The following is a 22,843-nucleotide window of genomic DNA, read 5'->3' on the forward strand; positions in this document are numbered from 1 at the left end:
TCCACAGACCAACCATATCGGCCAGCTGCAGGATGACAAACATTATGGCTAATATGCCACATGGCAAAAAGGCTCTGGTGCTAAGAAAATGACTCTCCCTTAAATCAAAATATGGTTGTAAGGGAAAAAGTCTTGTTCAGATCTCTGTCATGCAATAAAATCATTGCCATGGAGGTGTTATAGCTGTTACGTTTCCTATTCATGCATACCATAAATATAAAACATAAAATTAAAGTCTCTGTTCGTCTTTTGAAGGATTTTTAATCTCTTGCTAATTAAAATAATGTGAAAGTTTAATCACTAAAATAGTATCTGTCCAGAAATGGACCAATTATTTCAATATTTTCAAAGATATGATTTAAAATGGTTAAACATTTGTTATCATCTGCAGATGATACAAACAAGTCCTTGTCACCTGACTCCTTTTTGCTAAAATACTTTAATGGCCCTCTTTTTAATCTGACTGAATCCATGGCGGGAGATTATTTTGATATTTTGATTTTGTTTATTTGATTAAAAGTTAAATAATCAATTAGAGTAAGTTTTAGCAGTGAAAAATTAAATACTGTCTGAAAAATATAAATCAACGGCTTTAAATGGGTAATATTGGTCTTAGAATGAGATATGTTACACACTTTTCTTAAATCATGCTACTATTAATAACAACTAACGTCTTTGTTATGTATTGTAAAATTGTTGTGAAAAAATAATACCTAGTTAATATACTGATCAACTGTTGTTAGTATTACCCCAAAATATCCAGAATTCTGGTTTTCACATTTCTCTTATTTGACTTGTTGAGTAGTACTATATGTATACAAAATACCAACCACCTTGCATAACTCAACCAACAGTCATCAGTTAGACATGATATGATGATTGCTTGTTGATGGTAAGGTATTGGTAAATGTGGTGAATTGACAATATTTAAATGAAGCCATTGCTTGAAGGTTGTTATTACAGGGCTTCTGGTGCAATGTTCGGAACCACTGAATAAGTCTTGCCATAATCCATTAAATGTTAAATAAAAATGGGAGAATGGATTAAAATGATTTGACATGTCGTTATTTAAATAAAACATTACTAAGATGGGTTCAGAGGAATATTCAAGCAAATAATAAGCCTAGGAGATTGCATCGATTGTACAAAAAGCACCTGTGCGACCAAAAAATAGAGGGAATGAAGTATATCCCACCTTAAGGTGATTAAAGTAAAATGTGATAATGAGATGTTAAGTATTGATGGTGATGAGAGTGTTACAGATTAAGACTGTTTAAAGTGACACATGTTAATCTAATGTTTAAAACATGATTTATTGCAAGCAGCTGATCCTTACAATAAACTTTCAAACTTTGATTCATATCCAAAATCAACACATCCCACCCCACTTGGGTATGTAACACAATTTTATCTTTTACCTTACATTTCTTATTATAAAAAAACAAGTCAAGAAGCCAACTGAGTTTGTCTGGGGTTGTGCATTTAACTTTTTAACTGTTTCATTTGGAATTCCTTGTTTTACATTAAAATGTGTAAGAGTCATGTATTAAACGAATAAGATATAGGTGTATTTTACAAGTGCTTAAATATCCACTCACTGTAATAAAAAGTTGTATTTTCAACATAACTGTTCAATGAAAATGATTTATTTTGGAATTATGTTCACATACAGAAATGTAAATGCCTTGTGGTATCATCCTGATATCAGATTTCTAAAACATTTGTATTATTTCGAGAATATTTAATAAAGGTGAATACGCCTAGAAAGAAGTACTTGTAAATGCCAAATGAGATAAAATATGAGCTATCTCAAATCATTTACTTTATAGTCTAATATAATTTCACTGAATTTGAGTATGAAACAAAAGCAAAAAATAAGGAAATTTCAAACAAAACTGATTACATGGTAGATCCATTTAAAATAAAGTCAGACTAAGACTGAATGACAGGCTATATAAACCGTGGTTTTACCATATGAGATTGCAGTAACCTGTTATTTGATGTAAGATTTACCGTCGAATGGTATGTATAAGAAAACAGCACATTAAAGGCCAGAAACAATAGGATATGTTTGTAGATGCATCCCTTCCATTCCTAGACAGACAAATATTTAGGTCACTAGTTGATTTATGAAAAATTAAGCATAGTTTGGGTCTACCTTATCACAAACTAATTATCTAACAAGCTTTGTGTGCAAGGCAGTGTAACACATTTTGATAACCAATGGGTTATCTTTTGGGGTTTTCTCAAGACTATTAAGTCTGAAATGAAAAATTCAATGTTTCACAAAATTTAAATATCTTCATTGTTTCATCTGTGGTACCCATGGGTTATGTGATGGTGGTCTTGTACTTTTCGATTTGGCGGAGATTCAGCAGACTGGTTGCCAGGTCTGTTAGAATTGTTATTATGATTGTCTGTAAAGGGTAGGAGATCCAGACACAGACTAATGCAATACAAATATAGATCACTTAGATTTTATGGATAAAAAAGAAATGATTGGCACAATCTCATTCGTCTAAAATTACCCAGCGTTCCTAAATTTGATTACTTCAAAGTAAGCTATTTTTTTTGTAAAAGCATAATTTACAGGGCATGCGAAAAACTATTTATTAAAATAAAGCGGTAACTAAAGGACAAACATTTTAATTACATGACTACATGTACTTATAACCATTTCTATACAGGACCTCTCTTTTCGGCTTGATAAGCAATTTTAGCAGCTATTTCTAATCAGGTATGAACTGAAACTGACAGACACAGTGCATAGCTATATATGTCATTTAGGAGTTTCATTTGCATACAGTAATTTCACTTGTATCAACAAACAGTCTGTGAATTTTGTGAATAAATGTTCACATTGATATGCAGTTCAAGAGTTAATTAATTAGCTGCTTACTTATTTGACTGCATGAAAAGTCCAAATGTTGTCAAAAAACCCCAAACAATTTATGATTTTTTTTAATACCTGGAATATGGTAAGTGCAATATGATATAGAATGCATTCTTAGTGCTTACTTATTTGATTGCATGAAAAGTCCAAATGTTCCCAAATGTTGTCAATAGAAAAACCAATTTATGATATATTTTGATACCTGGAATATGATAAGTGCAATATGATAGAAATGAAATGAAATGAAATTTAACGTCCTACTGTTCTGCTCCGACTGCAATATGATATAGAATAGATTCTTAGTTTTTTATGTTGGTAAAAACTGAAATGATAAAGTAAGAGAGCTGTTAATATTAGTCTATTAATCAGATCATATGGGTTTGGTGATTTTTTGTTAGTAAGAAATTAAACTAGAAATGGACCTTTAATAAACTATGTTATGAATTGACTAAATTGAAATACCATAGTTATTTTATAACAAATCCATTTATTTAGTTAGAATCTTAACAATTTATTTAAGTCTTTTCGTAATTGCTGTTATGGTTACCAGAAACACTTAAAGCTACCAGATGGATGGGATATCTTAACTTTTGATTAGATTACCTAAGGTACAATAAAATAAAACATAAAACAGCTGTGGATTGTGAATAATCTTTTTGAAAATTAATATTAGTACTTAATGTGAAGTGAAATTTGCCCTGAATTCAGTTAGATTTTAAACCAGTCAAGTTGTATCATCAATGTCAATGTTAATAGTTTTCCAAGAGCTTTGAAATCACACTAAAATGAGCACACTCTTTCAAAGCGAATAAGTTGAGGAACATTCACTTCATAAGCTGGTGATTGCTGTATGTTTATGCATATGAATGGAATATTTTATAATCCTAAGAATATAAAATCAAATTAGAAAAGAAACTTGAACCCTTCTTTTCCATGTGATATTCTAATGACCTACTGGAAAAGAAGTAAGGACTACTAATTTATTTATGACATCATATACTTAAGGTATATTTGCTTGGCATTAGAATGGTTCTTAATGTAATTCACTTGTATATATATTTCAAAATACAATGTGGTTATAAATTTGTACGTTTCTAAATTATTACCAGGGTTTAGATTATACTAGTCTGAGATGTGGCATATGCCAGTAATTGCTTTATCCGTTTTCTCCAAAATTTTCGCCTTTTGACCCATGGTGTAACATTTATGTTCGGATCAATCTGATGCCAAATATTTAACTGTTGTGCTAATTTCATTAACCAATATTAATTGTATTTATACCAATTACAGTAATTGATTACATGATTTTATTATGGTACATGTAATTAGGTATATGTTAATATGAACTAAGAAAATGTGGACCTGAATGTCAGTTGATCAACCAAAAAGAGTTTATAGCATTTTCAGCTTCTTCTCCTCAACCACTTTGTTATATTAACAGAATTTAACTACCGCTGAGATAAATTTGTGAGCTTGTTTCAAAATCGGTTATCCCCAAATGCTCTGTGACATTGAAGAACCAATATGTGCACTATTTTAAAAAAAAAGGTAAATAGAATAGAAAGCAGACCTTTATCCAGTTGAAGGAAGTTTATTTTACATTTCATTGTTATCATTTAAATTCCGTTAATTGACAATTGTAGCTTGAATAAAGTTTAAACTTATTTTCAATACACAGAATGTTTTTATTTTCGTCACATCAATTATCACCTGTTGTATACACCAACAAGTATATCAATTGCATGTGATTTGATGAAAGTTGTTTCCGTTATTAAGTACATTATTGTTCATTTTAACAAAGTCCGATCTGATTACATAACCTCTTTTAAATGATTTTGCACTCTAGATGATGCCTCTATTTACAGTAGTCTTCGGAGCACAAATTATATTTACATTTACTGGATGTGTTATTACAGTTGACTTACCAGTAAATGATAACTTATTTTCTTATTTCATTTAAATATTACTGCTTGGTGGTAGGCAGATTAAAGTTAAGATTTTGGTTTGGTTCAACATGGTTAAAGGATAAAATTGGAAATCTATGAGTGGTGAATAGCCATCCCAGCTTTCTCTCATGAATTTGTTGCGGCCTACCGGTAATCACTGACAAACTGTCAATAGCTCCCAAAGTATTGCAAAGTGGCTTACAAGGGAAGATATATTATAGATATACATATTCTACAAATCATATTATATAACATTGTACAGCCATAAATGATCACCCCAGATTTTATCTTATAATTAATTGTATAATCAACTTTTGTTTAAATTGTAAATCTTGTATGCTGTCCTTCGTGGATGCAGTGATACAATAAAATCTTATCTATTCAAAATTTAAATGAAAATGAAATGAGGTTTAACGTCCTACTGTTTTGCTCCGAACTGGGCTAATGAAGACGGGCATAAGCCATACAGTGTGCTATGAGGGAAATTTTGCCCGGACAGCAGCACTACGGTCTACTCTTATATCGAATTCCAACTGTCAAGGGATCTTTTACGTGCACGCCAATGTGTACACAGGACCTCGTTTTTTTTATCTCATCCAAATGACTAGACAGCTGTCCTTGTCAGGCCCTCCGTCACGCCGGAAAATCTGGATGAACTTTCTCGGCCAATGCAGGGATCGAACACCCGACCTCCAGGCTACCGAGTCAGCGTCTTACCCACTTAGCCACCGTGATCCCCAAAATTTAAATGAATTAACAAAGAAATTGACAATATTATGGATAATTGACATTTTGACAAAAACGGTCCTACTTTAACTTATCACCAACGAGAGCGATTTTTTGTCAATAGCCCACAAAGTATTGCAATATTGACAGGTGATTGGTAGGACCAGATTGTTGTCTTGATTAGTGATGCAGCAGACAGACACATTAGTATTATGTCTTAACAGCATATTGGGTTTTGACAGTTCTAAGGTTGCAGCCAGGTTATATACCCAGATAGCATTTCTACATTACTAGTCCACTGATAGTACAAGAAAAAGGTTGAATTTGTGTCTGTTATGTGTTAACATTAGATAAACAGGTTGTTTTTCTTGTCTAAATACAAGTGATAACATTACTTTTATACATACTAATATACAGGAAAGCAATGGAAATGCACATCTTTTATTAATGGATAATGGTAGATCTTACAATTCTGATGAAACAACATCAGATCTAGCCACGTAACTGCACCACAGATCATTTCTCTCAATCAAACATAACAAATTTGAATTCGACAGTTCTGTGAAAGATTCAACAACATGCCAAGGTGGATACCTGAACACTTGAGAAAGGGCCACTTCTTTAATTAAATCGGGCTGCAGCACTGCAACAAGAGTGGAAAAGGTTCTCACAAGCAGCCATTCAGACATTCTGAGGCTTATCTCCTTCACTGGCCACATGTTACTGATGACTTGAGGTTTACCCATTGGTCTACATTTAACTTTAAAGTTGTTGCGGCCTTGTTGCTTTTCTTGTGCGGCTAAATGTCCAACTTACTATCATGCCAAAAGTAACATGTCAACAGCATCATGTCCCATTTGCACTTGTTGCATTTTCATTGTGTCTTGGTATATATCATGGGGGGTTGGATGGCTGAATGGTTAGCGTGCGCGCGCTGTATCATAAAGTCTGTCATTGAGTCGACTGGTGTGGTTTCGAAACCCCGGTTGTACGTGACAAGGAGTAGGGTCGTTTGTCCAACCACGTGGGTTTTCTCCGGGTCCTCCGGTTTCCTCCCACTGCTAAAGACCCCTACGTGCAAGCGAATTATTGAAATAAAATGAAACCATATGTTAGTCCCGAAATGACCTAGTTTGTGTCGAGTGGACTTAAACCCCATTTCTCTCTCTCTGGTATATATCATAGTTTTATCTTTCAATTATTATATGAAACAAGGTTTATTAGCATGATTTGATACTTTATAAAGCATTGTATTCGAACAAATGATAGTTATAAGAGTTAAATATTGTAGCATCTATTTTAGGACTCAATATACATTGAAATTATTGATCAATAGTTTCTTTTTATCATTTCAAATATTAATAAACAGTTATTTCTGTAACTGATAATAGTAATAAACAGCGGTGTAGTGCTAAAAAAAGAATTGAGAGAAAAGTTAATATTAGTGAAACACAGTTTTGTTAGTGCTAAAAGAACAAGTGAGTGTACAATTAATATTAGTGCTATACAGTGGTGAGAGGAAAATGGAAATGGGCAGTTATTATTGTGACATTTTTTTGGGATATAATTAATGCCACTATGTGGCAAAATCACTTTACCTCAAAGTTTATAGGCTAGACTTACCTCAATTAAAGAAAAAAGAATGGAAATTAGGAACCAGTTAATAAAGCTTTCTTATATTTATTTTATGTATTTCACTACATTACATAATTGTTAGTTTGGATTTACTTGAAATAGTTGAGGGATGTCATCCCCAATCCCAGAATAAGTCATAGAATGATAAACGCTTTCTTTTGATTCTTGACCAGAATGACAAACATTTAACAAAGTCTGACCCAGATTTTCAAATAACCCCTTCCCCTCCTCACATAACTTCTCTACTTGGAAATATATGGCCACACCTAATAATAATGTAAGCTAAATGGCCAAAAATGAAAATATGCTGTACAAGATTATAAGCAGGGTCAGATTAGAAAGAAACACTTTCAGTGTGTCAACTATCTTCTATTTAAGGTAGTACTGTTTATGAATGGAATTCCTCACATGTCTTATCAATGACATACAGTCTATTTATAGATGTAAAAGGAATCTGTATGCCACCTACAAGTAATCATGATATGGCATAAGAAACATTTGCTGGAAAAATTGTTCTTTCTAAACATGTAGGAGTTTACATGTATGTGAACAAATGGCTATGATTTCATGTATACTCCATTTTTTACATGCTTTTGCTGATAAGATACCTGGTAGTACAAAAGTCTAGACATAATACAATTTATTGCATAAAGGTGTCAAGAGTTTATTCCATCTATTTGAATATGCATGCATGCTTTCAGGTATTGATGCTATTTTTAGACCAAGAATATGTCAAACATCTGGAAGTATCTGAAGGATCTTGTTGTTTTAAACTAAAAGGCAAATTTATCAACAAATAATTCAGCTAAAACAATAAATTCTACATCTTTGTTAGAACAACAAAAAAAAAAAGAATATTGGCAAGCTGAATTTTCAGCGGGGCTTTGACTTATCAATAAATAGGTTTGAAGTATGATTGGAAGTTAAAATAAGTATAAATGGCAATAAAATAATAAAAGTTGAGTCACTGCCAAAAACTGCATTTGAAAGACTACCCTCTAATAAACTTGACAAGAAGTGACTCTAGGATAGGTATGTCCTGTGTCTTTGAAATTAGGGTTAACGAAACTGTAAAATGTTATCAAGAGGGAGGTATATGATATATGGAGATAAGGCAATGCAAATAAAAAGCAACATTATATAACAATAGATCTTAGTTACAGTCTCTGAAAAATGATTGCAATCCATACTATTGTGTGGCCGCAAGGTATATTCAGCCTGCATGTCCAAAAATATATAGAGGTAGGCTACATGCTATTGGTCCTACTTCAGAATTACCTTATAAAGAAGTTGCTAGTGTATTGAGCACTGACAATTATTGAGGAGATGCTAAATGTGAGTGGATACCTAATTGACTTACTTTTTGAATCTGCTTAGGACTATTCTGTTTTAATAATATTTTTTTTTTTTTTTTTTTTCAGAAACCGTTCGACACGTAGCACTGCCAGAACGAATTGTTGATCAAGCTTTAACCTTTTTATCACAACATACAGATATCACATTTTTAGCAACAGTTCGTCAAGAAATAGGCGATTCTGGAAGCATAATAGCATTTTCATCAAACATTATCAGGTATGTTTTACGGTTACATTAAACTGTGCCCTCTATTCAACGATTGATTTGAAATTTACACACACTATTTATGCTTATGAGACTAAGAAACCAATTTGTTTTCAACAATTGCTGGTATTTACTTTTGAGGTTCTTGTTCTTGATCATTTTAAAAAAATCAGTTGGACCCTATTCAGACTAAGGTTATCTCATCTGATTGATATTAAATGTTTATAGAGTTTTTTTGTTTATGAGATTAAAAAGTCTATCCATTTATGTGTCTGGTTTCCTCCCACTGTTCATTACCCCTGCACACAAGCAAAGTAAAGATATACTTTATTTCTTATTCCACCCTATCGATTTTCAATGATTTCCAATAACTTGAACAGGTTAAGTTATCATAGGATTAGATGTACATGATTTTTTAAAACAAAATTTGATTTTGATAATAACTTTGTGGATTGTTCCCAGTTTAAAGTCTCTTTTAAGGCTCCTGTTACCTACAAAAGAAACCTATTTAAATTATATATTGATATGCTATCTTGCTTAAATTGTAATGATTATAACAATACGTATGGAGAGGGCTACTTTAAGTTTTTAAAACTTATCCTTATCCTTTTGATGTTTGTCAATAACATATGTTTAACTAAAGCTATCTTTAGCATGTTTAAATTTACAAAACCAAAGATCATAATGTCAGTAATTAAGGTACAATGATTTATATGAAAGGAAAAATTGGACCAAATTTGAAAAGAATCCTTTATGCCTTCATGTAATCGGATCTCTGTCGTGTTCACAAACTGGAATAAAATCTGTTTTCCCTCTTTTTCGGATTTATTAGGTAACTTTGAGATATTTGATGGAAGGTTGACACACTGCTGTATAAAGCAGATTGACAGATCAAGTTTGCATTTCGTGGGATTCTGATAATACTTTTACTGAATTATGGTCCTGAAAATTATGCTTTTCAGCATTGTTTTAGGTTAAACTTGGGTATTTGGTTGCAATTCAGTACACTGTTTTAGATAGTGGAGTTACAGACCAATTCCATCTATGGGATTATATACTATTCAAATAAAGTAGGGGATATTTGATTTTTAAGTGTTATTAAAGTCACCTAATGAAACTGATGAAGAAACAAATGACAAAATGAAATGAAGTTCACATTCATCGATTTATTCCAAATGATCGTTAGACTAAGTAAGGCACAGACTGACCATTATAAGGGTAAAATGATAGCCGGGGTCAAACAGCAAAGTTACCACAGCATCACAACCAAGTCAGTAACGGGTAAATCCTCCTCTGTTTGCCAAACAAGCATTGATCCGACGTGGCATACTCCTAATGAGACGTCTAAGGTCATTTTGGTCCAGATTGTCCCATTCCTGTTGCAACGCAGCAGCAAGTTCTTGGACATTGGCAGGACGTTGTTGACATTGACGTAACCTCTGTCCAAGCATGTCCCAGACATGCCCGATGGGGGAGAGGTCCGGACTCAGTGCTGGCCAAGGTAATGTGGTGATGTTCTGTTGTTGGAGGTAACCTGTAACGATCCTGGCCCTGTGACATCTTGCGTTGTCATCCTGGAAGATGAAACGGCGGCCATGACGTCGTGCGAACGGCACAACATGGACTGCCAAGATGTTGTCCCGGTAGTACTGGCCTGTAACACGCCCTGCAACAACATGTAAAGCCGTTCTTCCAGCAACAGTGATGCCTCCCCACACCATAACAGAACCACCCCCAAATCGATCATGTCTGATGACGTTAACGTCTTGGAAGCGCTCGTTTCGATGACGCCACACCCTCCTACGTCTGTCCAAAAAATCAACAGTGAACCTTGACTCGATTATCCCAGTGTTGACGATCCCTACACCAACGACGTCTTGCCTGAATGTGATGATCTCTCAAACAAGGGATCACGCGAGGACGTCGGGCGCGAAGGTGACCCCTATGCAGTCGATTCCGAATCGTCTGGCCACTCACTCTCACACCAGTGTCTGTTTGAAGACGAGCGCTGATCTGATTTGCTGTGATGACACGATTTCTCAAGGCCAAGGTACGGATAAATCGATCCTGGGCTTGAGTTGTCGCCCTTGGTCGACCTGAGCGTGGTCTGTCCTGTACAGATTGTGTATCACGGTATCTGGACCATAGCCTGCTTATGACAGACTGAGAAACATTCATCGTCCGCGCCACAACTGCCTGTGTTGTGCCGATCTGTAGCATGCCAAGGGCACGTAACCTTTCATTTTGGGAAAGCCGACGCATATCAAAATTTGTTTTCTGGTCACTAAAACAATTAAACTGATGTTTCCACCCTGGAATTCAATGCCACAATGACTGTAACATTCAAAGTCAGAGTCGTGCAAATCTTGGGTTGGACCCCCATGATGATTCCAAGCATCACCTGCATTCCATGCGGTAGCTATTGGTGCGTTTGGGCGTCACATGTAACTGGAAATGTTTCTTCTGTTAGGTTCTATAGTGACTTTTTTCGAAGTCATTTGCATATTTTAGTATTATGCCCCCAAAATCAAATATCCCCTACTTTTTTTGAATAGTATATATGCACAGAAATATATTTCCAGTATCAGCCTCTTAACTTATAGATGCATGAATTATACAACTTGTAATACACAGAATGCTTGTTTTACTATCAGATAGTTGTTTTGATATCTTTGTCTAAATGATGCTTGAAGCCTATTTTGTGGATAGAGCAAATATATGAAGTCCATTAGTAGATAATTAATATCAATATTTGGAAACTATTCACTTAAATGAAGTAAATGATTATATGTTAAATATTTACATGAAATACATTACATTAATACCATTGAAGTATTAGAATATGTATTAATAAAATATTCCTGTTTTCTTCTGATTTAATGATATATACATGTAGTGGTACAAGTACCTTAAGGTAATAACTCAATCAAATTTAATTTAATGCCTCATTAGTTCACTAATATTAGTAAGAAAATATTGTATGTGTTGATGATATGCGTCATGTAGCCCTCCCAATAGATACAAGTTCATAAGTGTAATTAGTTTTGGGTAGGTGCCAGTTATTGCGTTTACAATGAATGTATAATGTATACTAGTACCATAGTATTATTGATTGTGTCTAGAAAGTAGAATAAAAACTTGCTAACTCAGTCTGTAAAATTCTGTCCTATTGTACATCTTGGATAGCACACCCTTATCATTTACACAGAGCAATAATAAGAAATCGAGGCTTCCATGTACCGGTAATAAAATTTTATGAAATAAATTTGATATTTTTATATCTCATGATCTGACCTTGAATTCTTGGGTTTGTATGATACATGTTTTATACTGTTAAAACACTGGTCATCCTGTCTGTCAGCAGCTCTCTAATAATTAAACAATTTGAAAGTTTCTTACACTCTACTGAAACTTAAAACCTTTTTTTTACTTGCATCATAACATCTGTTTAAGGCATCATGCTTACAAGATCTGATTACAACCAAAAATCATATTCAGGTGGTATGTAGGTGTGGGGGATTTAGATTAGTTCATATGGATAATTTTCGTACATAAGAGTAAAAGCAGTAGTATTTTAAGGGTTAAAAACTTACCAATCTTTTAATAGTATTACACAAATAGGAATAATTTAAGATTATACAAAAATAAAGATTTTGAAATTACATTAATCATTCTGTGTGATTGGAACACTATTCTCTTGTTGCAATCAAAATTAACTGACTGCATAAAATATGCAGAACTGTTGTAACTCATTTCAAGCACTTTTTTCTTGATAACAGCTTTACTTATGACTTGTCTTTTTTGCACTACATTACATACCTTGAATATATGAATTATCATGTCTGGAACAAACTGACCCAGGCAAGTAGTAGAAGTGCAAAAATAAATATCCTTTGATTTTCTGAAATAGCCATTTTTATTACTTTTAACCCTAATGTATTATATTCATATTTTAAGTTATTCAGAGCATTGTTTTGATTGAACAGATATTGAAACAGTTAATATTTTATAAAGGATCAAAAAGTCTTTTACGTGATTTACCATTCTAACATATATGTTATCTTAAAGATTTCATAACTTTTGATGTGTTATATTTAACTATACAGTACACCTGTTAATAAAATGTCATGCAGGGTGTTACCAATTTAAACTTAAAAGAAAACCACCCAAATCTATTTTGACTGATGAAGGAAAGCTGAAGAAATAAGTCCACAAAGTGTGCTACCCTTCTGCTACAATAGACTAAATATTTATAGGGATAAAGCTTACATCACTGCTCGTGGTATTAACTTATAAATTGTATTTAACCACAGCCAAGACCCTCTACCAATTCTATAGATATTTCTTTTAGACTAAACAAAACAGGTGAAATTACAGAATGAAAATACAATAATATATATATATAGCCACCCTATTCGTGGTACCTTACAGACCACAATCTGCTTGTATCTCATACATACTGCATAGTGTATTGATCATCTGTCAGTTCTTATTAAATGTGCAATTTTAACAATGCGGCAACTAATTTTAAAGAGCCTGTTGATCTTTTATAAGATTAGGGCACAGCACTACTTTTCTGTTCAAATAAAAAAGCTAGACGCTTTTAATTGCCAATAAAATCAGGTGTACAGTAAAAGTTGTACTTTCGACTTGAACAATTTACAACAATTATCAAACTGCAAAATTTAAAACAGTAGAATCATATTTTAATCTTGAGTTTTAATGAAATGCTCATTTGTTTTCTGTGAAACTAATGTAGTGAATTGAGTGCATATAATCAACAATTAGTACTTCTAGTTTAAGATCTTAACAAAGTGGTATTAAATAACCAACCAGAGCTTAATGTTAGGTGGTTTCCACCACATTCTCTCCCAATATTTTGAGAAGAACATATGGTGATGCAAATAAAATAGTTAAACATACATTCTGCAAGAGCTAAATCTGCCTCTTGCAAGTCTTTCTTTAGGCTTCAGATGTTATAGAAATTATTAATTAAAACTTTCTTTACCAACAAACTCAAAATCAACTCTGTAGACCCACGGATGGCTTGGATACAGTTTGGATTTAAACATCCGTCCATTAAAAATTAAATCAATAAATGGCGGACCAAGCTAACGTTTACCATTAGTCGCTGAGGTCATTACCGGAAACTGGTGATGAAAGGCCTGCCAAGTGAGGCTACCATAGCCATTGAGCATGTTACTTGATAATTGAGAATATGTGGGTGGAGTTATCGTCTGTCAATCAAACGATCGCCAATTCTCATAGACGGTGCAGACACAATTGATGCCTGTTTCTAGTCCAAATTTCCAACAGTGACAATTCCGTTCAGAACAAAGTAATAATTTGACTGAAATTTTCAACATTTTCTTTTTTTATCATCTATTTTTGAATTATTATAGCAAGAATGGCCAACTCTTGATATAACTCTTAACTAATGTATCTTTAATAAATGGAAAATACAAAAATATGTCACAAATGTTTATTGAAATAGTTTCTGTTCTGTGTGACATGGTTGATATGGACTATGGGGTCCAATAGAAAAGTCAATGATTAAAATGAAACCTGAAGCCAAAAGTTAATGAATCTTTGCACTCCAGTCAAGATAGGGACAATACTGAGAGCTGCCAAAGTATGAACCTTCAGAAATGAGAAGATAGTCTAAGCACATTGTCTGATATCCATACCCACAAGAACGTGTGCTGGAAAATGGTTTATCAGTCAGTCTGCAATAGTTGTTGGATAAAATCATCAATCGGAGATCATACCATTTAAAATGAGAAATAGGATACAATTGTAAAAATTGGCCACTACTGACTGCAGTTGGTTATTGGAGGTCATATTTTGAACAAGGTATAAAGTTTGTTATGGGTTAAAAGCTGGCCAAGGTGACAATAGGAATCTGTAAATACATAAGGATTGATTAAAGGTTGATCCAACAATCCTCTGGATGAATTCCTCCAATTGTAAACAGATTTTAATGCCTTGTGAATGTCAGCTGAATGTGAAATCCTTCCCATAACTGCTAAGAAGGAAGGAGAAAAATATTTAATGGGACATTTGCTATTTCCAGTGGACATGGCATTTGTTAATCATATCCAATTGTTCCAAGCAAAATGGCAAGTCAACATCAGCAGATGAAAAAATCCCATGAAGCACAGATGGAAGACAAGAAGAAAATCATCAACATCCTGCGCCCTTGGCCATGTTTTGAAAGGCACAGGGATAGACAATCTCTGCACTATTGGTATAGCAAATAGTATTAGGCATCAATTGTATTACCTGGCTAGTGGACATAACTGAATTCAAATACCATTACAAACTACCACTACAGCCTTTTTAGAATCATACCGTATCAAAAGACCGAAAACAGTTCTAGATGTATGAATGATGCAAGTTTGAAACAAAATTTAATAGGTTTCTGAGTTGTGCTGCAGAACGATTATTGTATACAGCTTGGTTGTATTGTCTGGTAACTTAGGTTTCTATACTGAACATTTTAAATTTTATTTAATTTAGTATTTGGGTTATGTCTACACATCAATAACAGTAGATGACAAAGATTTAGTATGAATTATAGTAGAACCAAGATCCTGAAGAGGGAAAATGGAATCAGACTTGATTATATATTTGTATTTTGAATACACATTCACGTTACATTAACCCCAAACAGTTTATTTGATTTCTAACTCTTCAAACAGAAATTCATACATGTTATAATGAAGGTCAAGAGTACAGGGTCAAATCAAAACTCATTTCATTAAAATGCTATAAGGGTAGCAACAATTATTTGATTTCCTGCTTCATGAATTAACTGAAACCAATGCTTCTGTATTTTTCATATTATGCTTTTGAGATATTGATTGCATCTGCTTTCATGAAGATGCAGGTGGTACGAAAGACAAATCAGACTGATTCGTGATTATTATTTAAAATGTTAATCAATAGCATGATAGATTATAGACAGCTCTACGGCACCCATAAATTGATGTTACATCATCATTTATTTATGTTGCTCGCAATAAAGAGAAATGTCATTCCAGTATTTTATTTAATAATAAGCCTTTTCCAACCAGTTTGAAAATGTCTATTAAGTGTAGGATGGAAATTATTACACATATCACAGAAGCATTTAAAGGAGCAGGACCACCTTTTTTTAGATCAAAATAAAAGGTTCATTTGGGTTGATCTGATGTCTGATCGCGGATTGTGTAAACCCAGTAAAGTGAAACAATCATTTGGACATAAAATGTTCATTTTGACAATGTTCAGTCACGATCTACAAATTATGGTTCTATCTGTATTGAAGCTGCTTGTTGATCTGGATACGTTTGTGGCCATCCTTTCCTAAGAAGAAATTATATGCCAACGTTTAAGTTACCAAGAACTGATTGGATCAATGGTTATCCATTTACTTGACTGAAATCTTGTTTGACAAGGAGTTCGTAAAAACATACTCAATAAATCAGTCCAATATAAGTACTTTACAAGGTACCATCTATCGTCTATCAAGATTATTTTCTCATTGGCTCCTAACACTGCCAAGAGGTTATGATTACATGAATATTAGAGTGTTCGGCATCAAGGCTAGACCAAGTAAAACTAGCCTTGCTTCAAGCTAATTGAATGTTTTACTAGGAGACATGGGCTAATTGAATAATTGATTTATAGAAACTTTATCGGATGGTAGCTTGTCTGGTACAATCTTACTATCTACTTTGGTCTTACACATGATAGCAAACACTAATTTCTCTTGTAGACAATTCAAGATTTGTTAGATAATTTGATCAAACCCATTCAGTATGCTATAATGACTGCTACAGACTTAGTGTGCACTTGTTGATATGTGATGACAGTATTTAACATTTCTGAAATTAAATGCAGTTTACTTACTATTTTATCCTAGGCAGGTCAGGTCAAAATTTATAACAGACTACTTTATTAGACGAGCAATTTCCTGGACTTCATATTTGAACATACTACCCCTTTTTTAGGATGGGTTTTATTATCACCAAATCGAAAGTTGTTTGAGATAATTCATTGATTTTGTTGTAAATCAAATTGCTCTGAAGAGGTGATAAAAGCCAAGATCATTTAGTATTCAGTAAGAGTGTCCATTTTCACTACATTACAATCTTTAATAACAGTTTCTAAAATAAATTTTTATACAGCCAGATTTTATGTGAGAGTATAATGTCACCACTCCTGTCTGTCTATACTGTTATTTTCATAAAGACTAGGGCTTATTGCAAACATTGCTCAGTACTACAGTAATTGTCTACCATAGAATTGTGTCCTGTGTAGTTCCAGTTTAATTAATAATAATTCCATTCAAACATTTAAATGGAATTATGGTTGCTCATTTAGATTTTAGAGGACCTCACATCTAATAACAAATAAGCACTTTCATGCTATAAAGAAGTGTCATGGTAATGAGTAAAATAGTCTGATCCAAGTGCATATATGCCCAAAAATATACCACTGACATAAAATTAAATGCATCCATGCCATAATGGTATGTATATTCTGTCATACTAGGTAACATTTTAGATGGAAATATGTATGATTGACAGGAAAACTCTGAAAATTAGATTGAACATCTACTCATGTCGAAAAGAAGCAAAAATGGCGTCCTGGGGGTTTTATTAACAGCAGTGACATCAATTAAACAAACCAATTTCTGATTTTCTTGCTTTACGAACGGTATGCTTAAATTTAATTTTTCCTTTTTTTTTTCTTTTCAGATTTCTAGAAATTGAAAGTAGTGGTAGAAAAGATGAAATTCGATTTCATTATACACATGACCAACAAATCCAAGTGGAAACATTCCCATACAGACTAGCTGACAATCAGTGGCATAAACTTGCTATATCTCTCAGTGCAAATCATCTTGTTTTATTAGTGGATTGTAGTAAAATATATGAACGTGTGATAAAAACTATAGATAGAACGTTCACATCAGGGAAATTATCACTTTTTTTAGGTCAAAGAAACAGTCAACATGCACTTTTTAGGGTGAGTAACATAATGATATACATGTATATAAGTGTGTTTTAATGTGATTTATACATGGATACCATTATCAATCAGTGTTCTTATAGTGGGTGTTGGATTATTACACAGCCTCTCACATCTTATTAGTGTATTGGGATTAAGAGTATGTGTCAAAGGTTCTAGTGAGTTGTGTAAATTGCATAATTTTGAGTATTGTGTAAGCCTATTCGGATTATCTCTTCTGTGATCATTCTAATGGATATATGTGAGTATTTTTATACACTAGTTAAATGATGGAACAATACAGGTATGTTAATGTCATTGTAAATTATGTGCACCTTTGGATCTTGGTGCCAATTCAGCACTTCTGACTAAAATCCAATAATCTATTTTCAAGAGTACATTTCTTGATTTTTAAAAGTCACTAGTAGAGGGTATTTGATAATTTGTAAGTATAGGACAATATCTATATTGTAATATCGTATATAAAAGTATTCTGAACCATTATCCCCAAGAAAAATGTCATGTAAAATATGGTTTCAAAACATATATCAATAAGACACTTCGCTTTGCTACTGCTGACCTTCAACAATTGAAGTTAGAATTGCCTTTAGAGTATTAGCTAGACTTAGTAACTTGGGGACTTAAACCACAAATGAGACATCATTTTAAACATTATAAAATATCAAATTCAGTATAACCCTAGACTCTGAATAGCGCTAATGTAGTTTATATCTCCACATGTTATTCATGCTTTTCCTTTCGGATGTGGTCTCTGCCAAATACATTTAGTTCACCTTGACAAACTTGCAGTTCGCTGAAAGGACATTGTGAAATATGATAGAAAGCTGCCCAACAAGTATGCCATGCATTTCAGTATGATACAGATTCACCATTTTTTGTTGAAATCTACTAAATATGAAAAAGGGAACCTTTTATAAGATATAGAAGCTTTATCACAGCCACCACCTAAGCAACATGCCTTTTTTTATTTTGTCCAATTCTGTATATGGTTGAGCTTTGTAGAACATTGTGGACACTCTACTTGTACATGTAATTATTAAAATAACCATTATAATTTTCTTTTAAAAGTGTATATTATAATGTGCATTATTTTAATATCAGTGAAATGAAAGACACCTACTAAATTTCAAACATTTTTGATAGTAACATACATACATACATGTACATGTAATTATTGCGCTAAATTATTCTGCTGATATATATTGATATATATACATAGTTTAAATTAAGTGGGATTGAGTTGCATTTGAGAGAAATATTCAGGAGAATTAGTTACTGAATTATATCAAAGCTGTGTTGCCATATTGTGATTTTCAGTAATGATTGAATGATAAGAATTTGGGGCTTGGATGGCAGAATGGTTAGCATGTGCGCGCTGTATCATAAGGTCTGTCATTGAGTCAACTGGCATGGTTTTGATCCCCCGGTTGTACGTGACAAGGAGTAGGGTTTCCTCCCATTGCTAAAGATCCCTACACGCAAGCGAATTATTGAAATAAAATTGAACCATGTGTTAGTCCCAAAATGACCTAGTTTGTGTCGAGTGGTCGTTTAACCCCATTTCTCTCTCTGATAAGAGTTAGTGCCCATGCCATGGTGATCATTTGTACTATTGTTGCCATGTTCAGTATTTAATCAGAAAAATAGGATGTAGATGTCTCTTTTTGTATACACATACTGAAATCCCAAGCAAAGACCACTTGTGTATGAAAATGTGGTTGGAACAAATTTTGACATTGATTTTGTTTGTCATTGCTGATGAATTGACTGCCAGTCATAAAAAATGCAAACCCTTTCAGCTCTTCTGAGCCACTCCACCTGGCCAATAAATGAATATATCATCATCAAATTAACACACTAACCCAATATTGTTGAAATCAATCAAGTGGTTTGGCAGAAAATGTATATACTATATTTGCCCTCTGAGGTGTCTCTTTTCACAAAGGTGCTGGTGTGTGTATGTTGAATACAGCTGGAAGATTGTGTGTTCAGTATCGAGTGCTTTAATAAATCTATATATTTTAGTTGCAAAGTTAAATATTCCATTTGAAACTCCAAATCATAAACTTACTATGTTAATGCTTAATTTTTATCCGATTAGGGTAGATTAATCTTGGTGAATGTTATTCTTGGAATCATGCTTTCCTAAAATTAAGAGTATTTGACTGTTCCCTTCAGAAAATGTAATTATATTCTTAATAAAAATAGAGATATGAGTAGCCTAATTATCATCTGAAGTCAGCTCTGATAATAGCATGTGTTAAGCACAATAATAATATACTTCCTAGGAATTTTCAATGAAATGTCCACACAGGACGCATGTTCAGGGGACCTGACTCGGTATGTATCAAAATTTGTGCCACCTTGAAAACTCAACTTGCTATTCCTCTGTCATTATCCACTGAAATGGATTTTATATTATTGTATATAATGTAAAGCTTATCTGTAAGTGGATTTAACGACTTGTAATATTCATAGGTTCGATATATATTTTAGTCACAAGGAGTAGAAATAATTATGTTGTGCATAGACCAGGGTCGTGTCATGTGACTGAACACCATATAGATTTTCTATTAATTAGAACGAATGTGTGCATGTGTAATGTTATGGTGAAGAGAGCTGTTATGTGTGAGTATGGAAGTGCTGGAGGTATCAGGAAAGGAAAATCACTGAAAGTAGCCAAGGTCACAGTGAAGCCACTTTTTTGACGAAAGTATCCAGTTCATAACATGTGGTTGTATACATACACAATAAGAAGTTAAAGTTCCTGTACAAAGAAACATTTTGTCTATTATTATACACCTGGGTTTTTTTCTTGCAAGAAAATGAACGTATGTACACGCAGCTGATGACTAGCGTAAACAGTGACTATAACTGACTGTACCCATCCCTTCAAATTGTACATAAACATTACAAGAGTTTACCTCTGAACACTTACACCTCAATCTAATTTTTACACTCTATGTTCACATTATTTATTTTCTACATATAAAGGAGCAGATCCAGGTAGGGGTGGGGGGGGACCCACCAACCCACCGGTCAGGCTCAATTTAGGGAGTTCAGGGCCCAAAATTGTCAAAAATGGCATCTACAGCTTTCCATTTTCCCAAATTCTCTAGGGAAGGCCACCAAGACCCTCATTGTTGTGGGTATTTTGCGCTCGTGAATAACAACTACAACATTTCAATACGGACCGAACAGTAGGATGTTAAACCCTATTTCATTTCATTTCATTTACTTCAATATCGAGATCCAACCCTGTTTTATCAGTGCAGACAGTAAAGACAGTGAGCATGTCTTGAGAATTTTTCATAGATTGAGTGTTGAGCTTACTCAATATTCAATCTTAAATCAAATTTAAAACATGCTGGGATTCTACTTACAGACATACATGTAGTTTATCTTTTCTACAGCCTACACACCACCTGATATTTCATGGGTTAATTATTCTAAATGAATGTGAACATGCACATCTGATTTGAAGATAAAATTTCTGAGATATTATTTGACCATAGAAATTGATAAATGTAATATAAGCTGGAAGTTTTCTGTATCAATTTTACTGATATTCGATCTCACATGCTAACATATTAAAGTCTGGCAACAAATATACGCCCACCAGCAGTTTCTATTGGGAGGGCATGTAGAACATTTACGAAGTTGTGGTGACAAGGGTGATAACTCTGCATTCTGTTTATTTAAAAAGTCTCAATTTTACCTTTCCTTAAGAACAAATCTGTTGTTAGTTGTGAGAACAATTCCTTTTGAAATTCAGGTCATGGGGTGACAATTTATTACAAAGTAATTAGCCTACTCTTTCAATTGAAACCTTGTGCCAATTCAGGGTTTTCTTCCTCCTGACAAGCATCAAAATGGTTAAACAACTTTGATTCAGGTCCTGCCAAAAATTGTTGATTATGTTGATTTGTATTGTGCGATGACAATCTGCCTTCAGAGTCTATAGATAAAATCAGTGTTGAGATATAAACAGGTTTGTGTTCCAGTGTGGACAAAGTAAGCTAAATATGAAACTATAATTAATAAGCTGTTCGGCCTCGGCTTAACTTAGCAAAACAAATTTTAATTGTATAAAGTTTGTCCGATCTTATTAAAACCAACTGAATACCGTACTTTATTTTGACTTACATCAAAGTGTTTCAGCTCCTCTAAGAAAGTAGCCTTTCAAAATAAGGTGTCATTTTATGATTAATGCAGGAATTATTGTCCTTGTCACCAACCTTTGAACAGACTTGTACATGACTAAATTTGAGGAAGATGTGCCAATTCATTCTGATTAAAAAGACATTAAGAAATTCATTACCACACCAGTGGTATAAATTAAAACAATAGTGGTTTTTAAGGATTTCAGCAAACACTTTTCAAAATGTTGGGCTCCAAGAAGGTCGGTGCTTGAATTTTCAAAAATATGGGGAGTCTAGGTAATATTGAAATAAATATATGCCTACATTTAATCTATAATAATCTTGTTCTCTCACAAATTCTGGGTTTGTGCTATGGCACAGTTACTGCTCTTGGTCTGACCATTACTTGGTTATATCATCCATGCCAAATGTTGACAAATTTGAAATTCATTATATCTTTGTGATATACCATTTAGACTAGTATATTCCCTTTAAAAATTAGAAATCTAACATTCATAAGAGTTATTGTTCTGTTGGTATGTTTTAATGTTCTTCTGTTACAAACATTGTGGCAAATTACACTGGGTTTTTTTTTTAAGGTGAGCTTTTAGGCAACCAACTGTCAGACACTTTTTAATGGTATAAAAACATGAACCACTCTGACACTGTAAATTTAGTTCATTAAAGAAAAGTAGCTCACCTCAGTAGCTATCAGTTCATCACTTTCTATCATCATTCAGTTTTGTCTTTGTCTTTGTTTTCTTGTCATGTTTAATAAATAGCAGTCACCCTGACACATCTGGACAGACAAAACACCTTTCCTTTTATGGGCATGCAAGCTAGGCAGACTCAATTATAGTTCTTAAAGGGGGGTAAATCTATTAGTTTCATATTTTTTCTTGGTTTTCCAGAATTTCTAGGAA

The 22,843-nt window shown here is 33.4% G+C and overlaps 1 protein-coding gene across 2 annotated transcripts in view; it reads left to right on the plus strand.

Moving 5' to 3' along the window:
* The window catches only part of LOC126810834 (protein kinase C-binding protein NELL1), a 68,732-nt gene that overhangs the window by 14,737 nt on the left and 31,152 nt on the right, over positions 1-22,843 (plus strand). For both annotated transcript variants that reach the window (XM_050536135.2, XM_050536136.2), the window contains exons 3-4: positions 8,622-8,772; positions 17,505-17,775. In XM_050536135.2, coding sequence (XP_050392092.1) covers positions 8,622-8,772; positions 17,505-17,775 — 422 coding nt within the window. The remainder of the gene's footprint in view (positions 1-8,621; positions 8,773-17,504; positions 17,776-22,843) is intronic.

This window comes from Patella vulgata, chromosome 2 (assembly GCF_932274485.2).
Source record: "Patella vulgata chromosome 2, xgPatVulg1.2, whole genome shotgun sequence".
Lineage (NCBI taxonomy): Eukaryota > Metazoa > Mollusca > Gastropoda > Patellidae > Patella > Patella vulgata.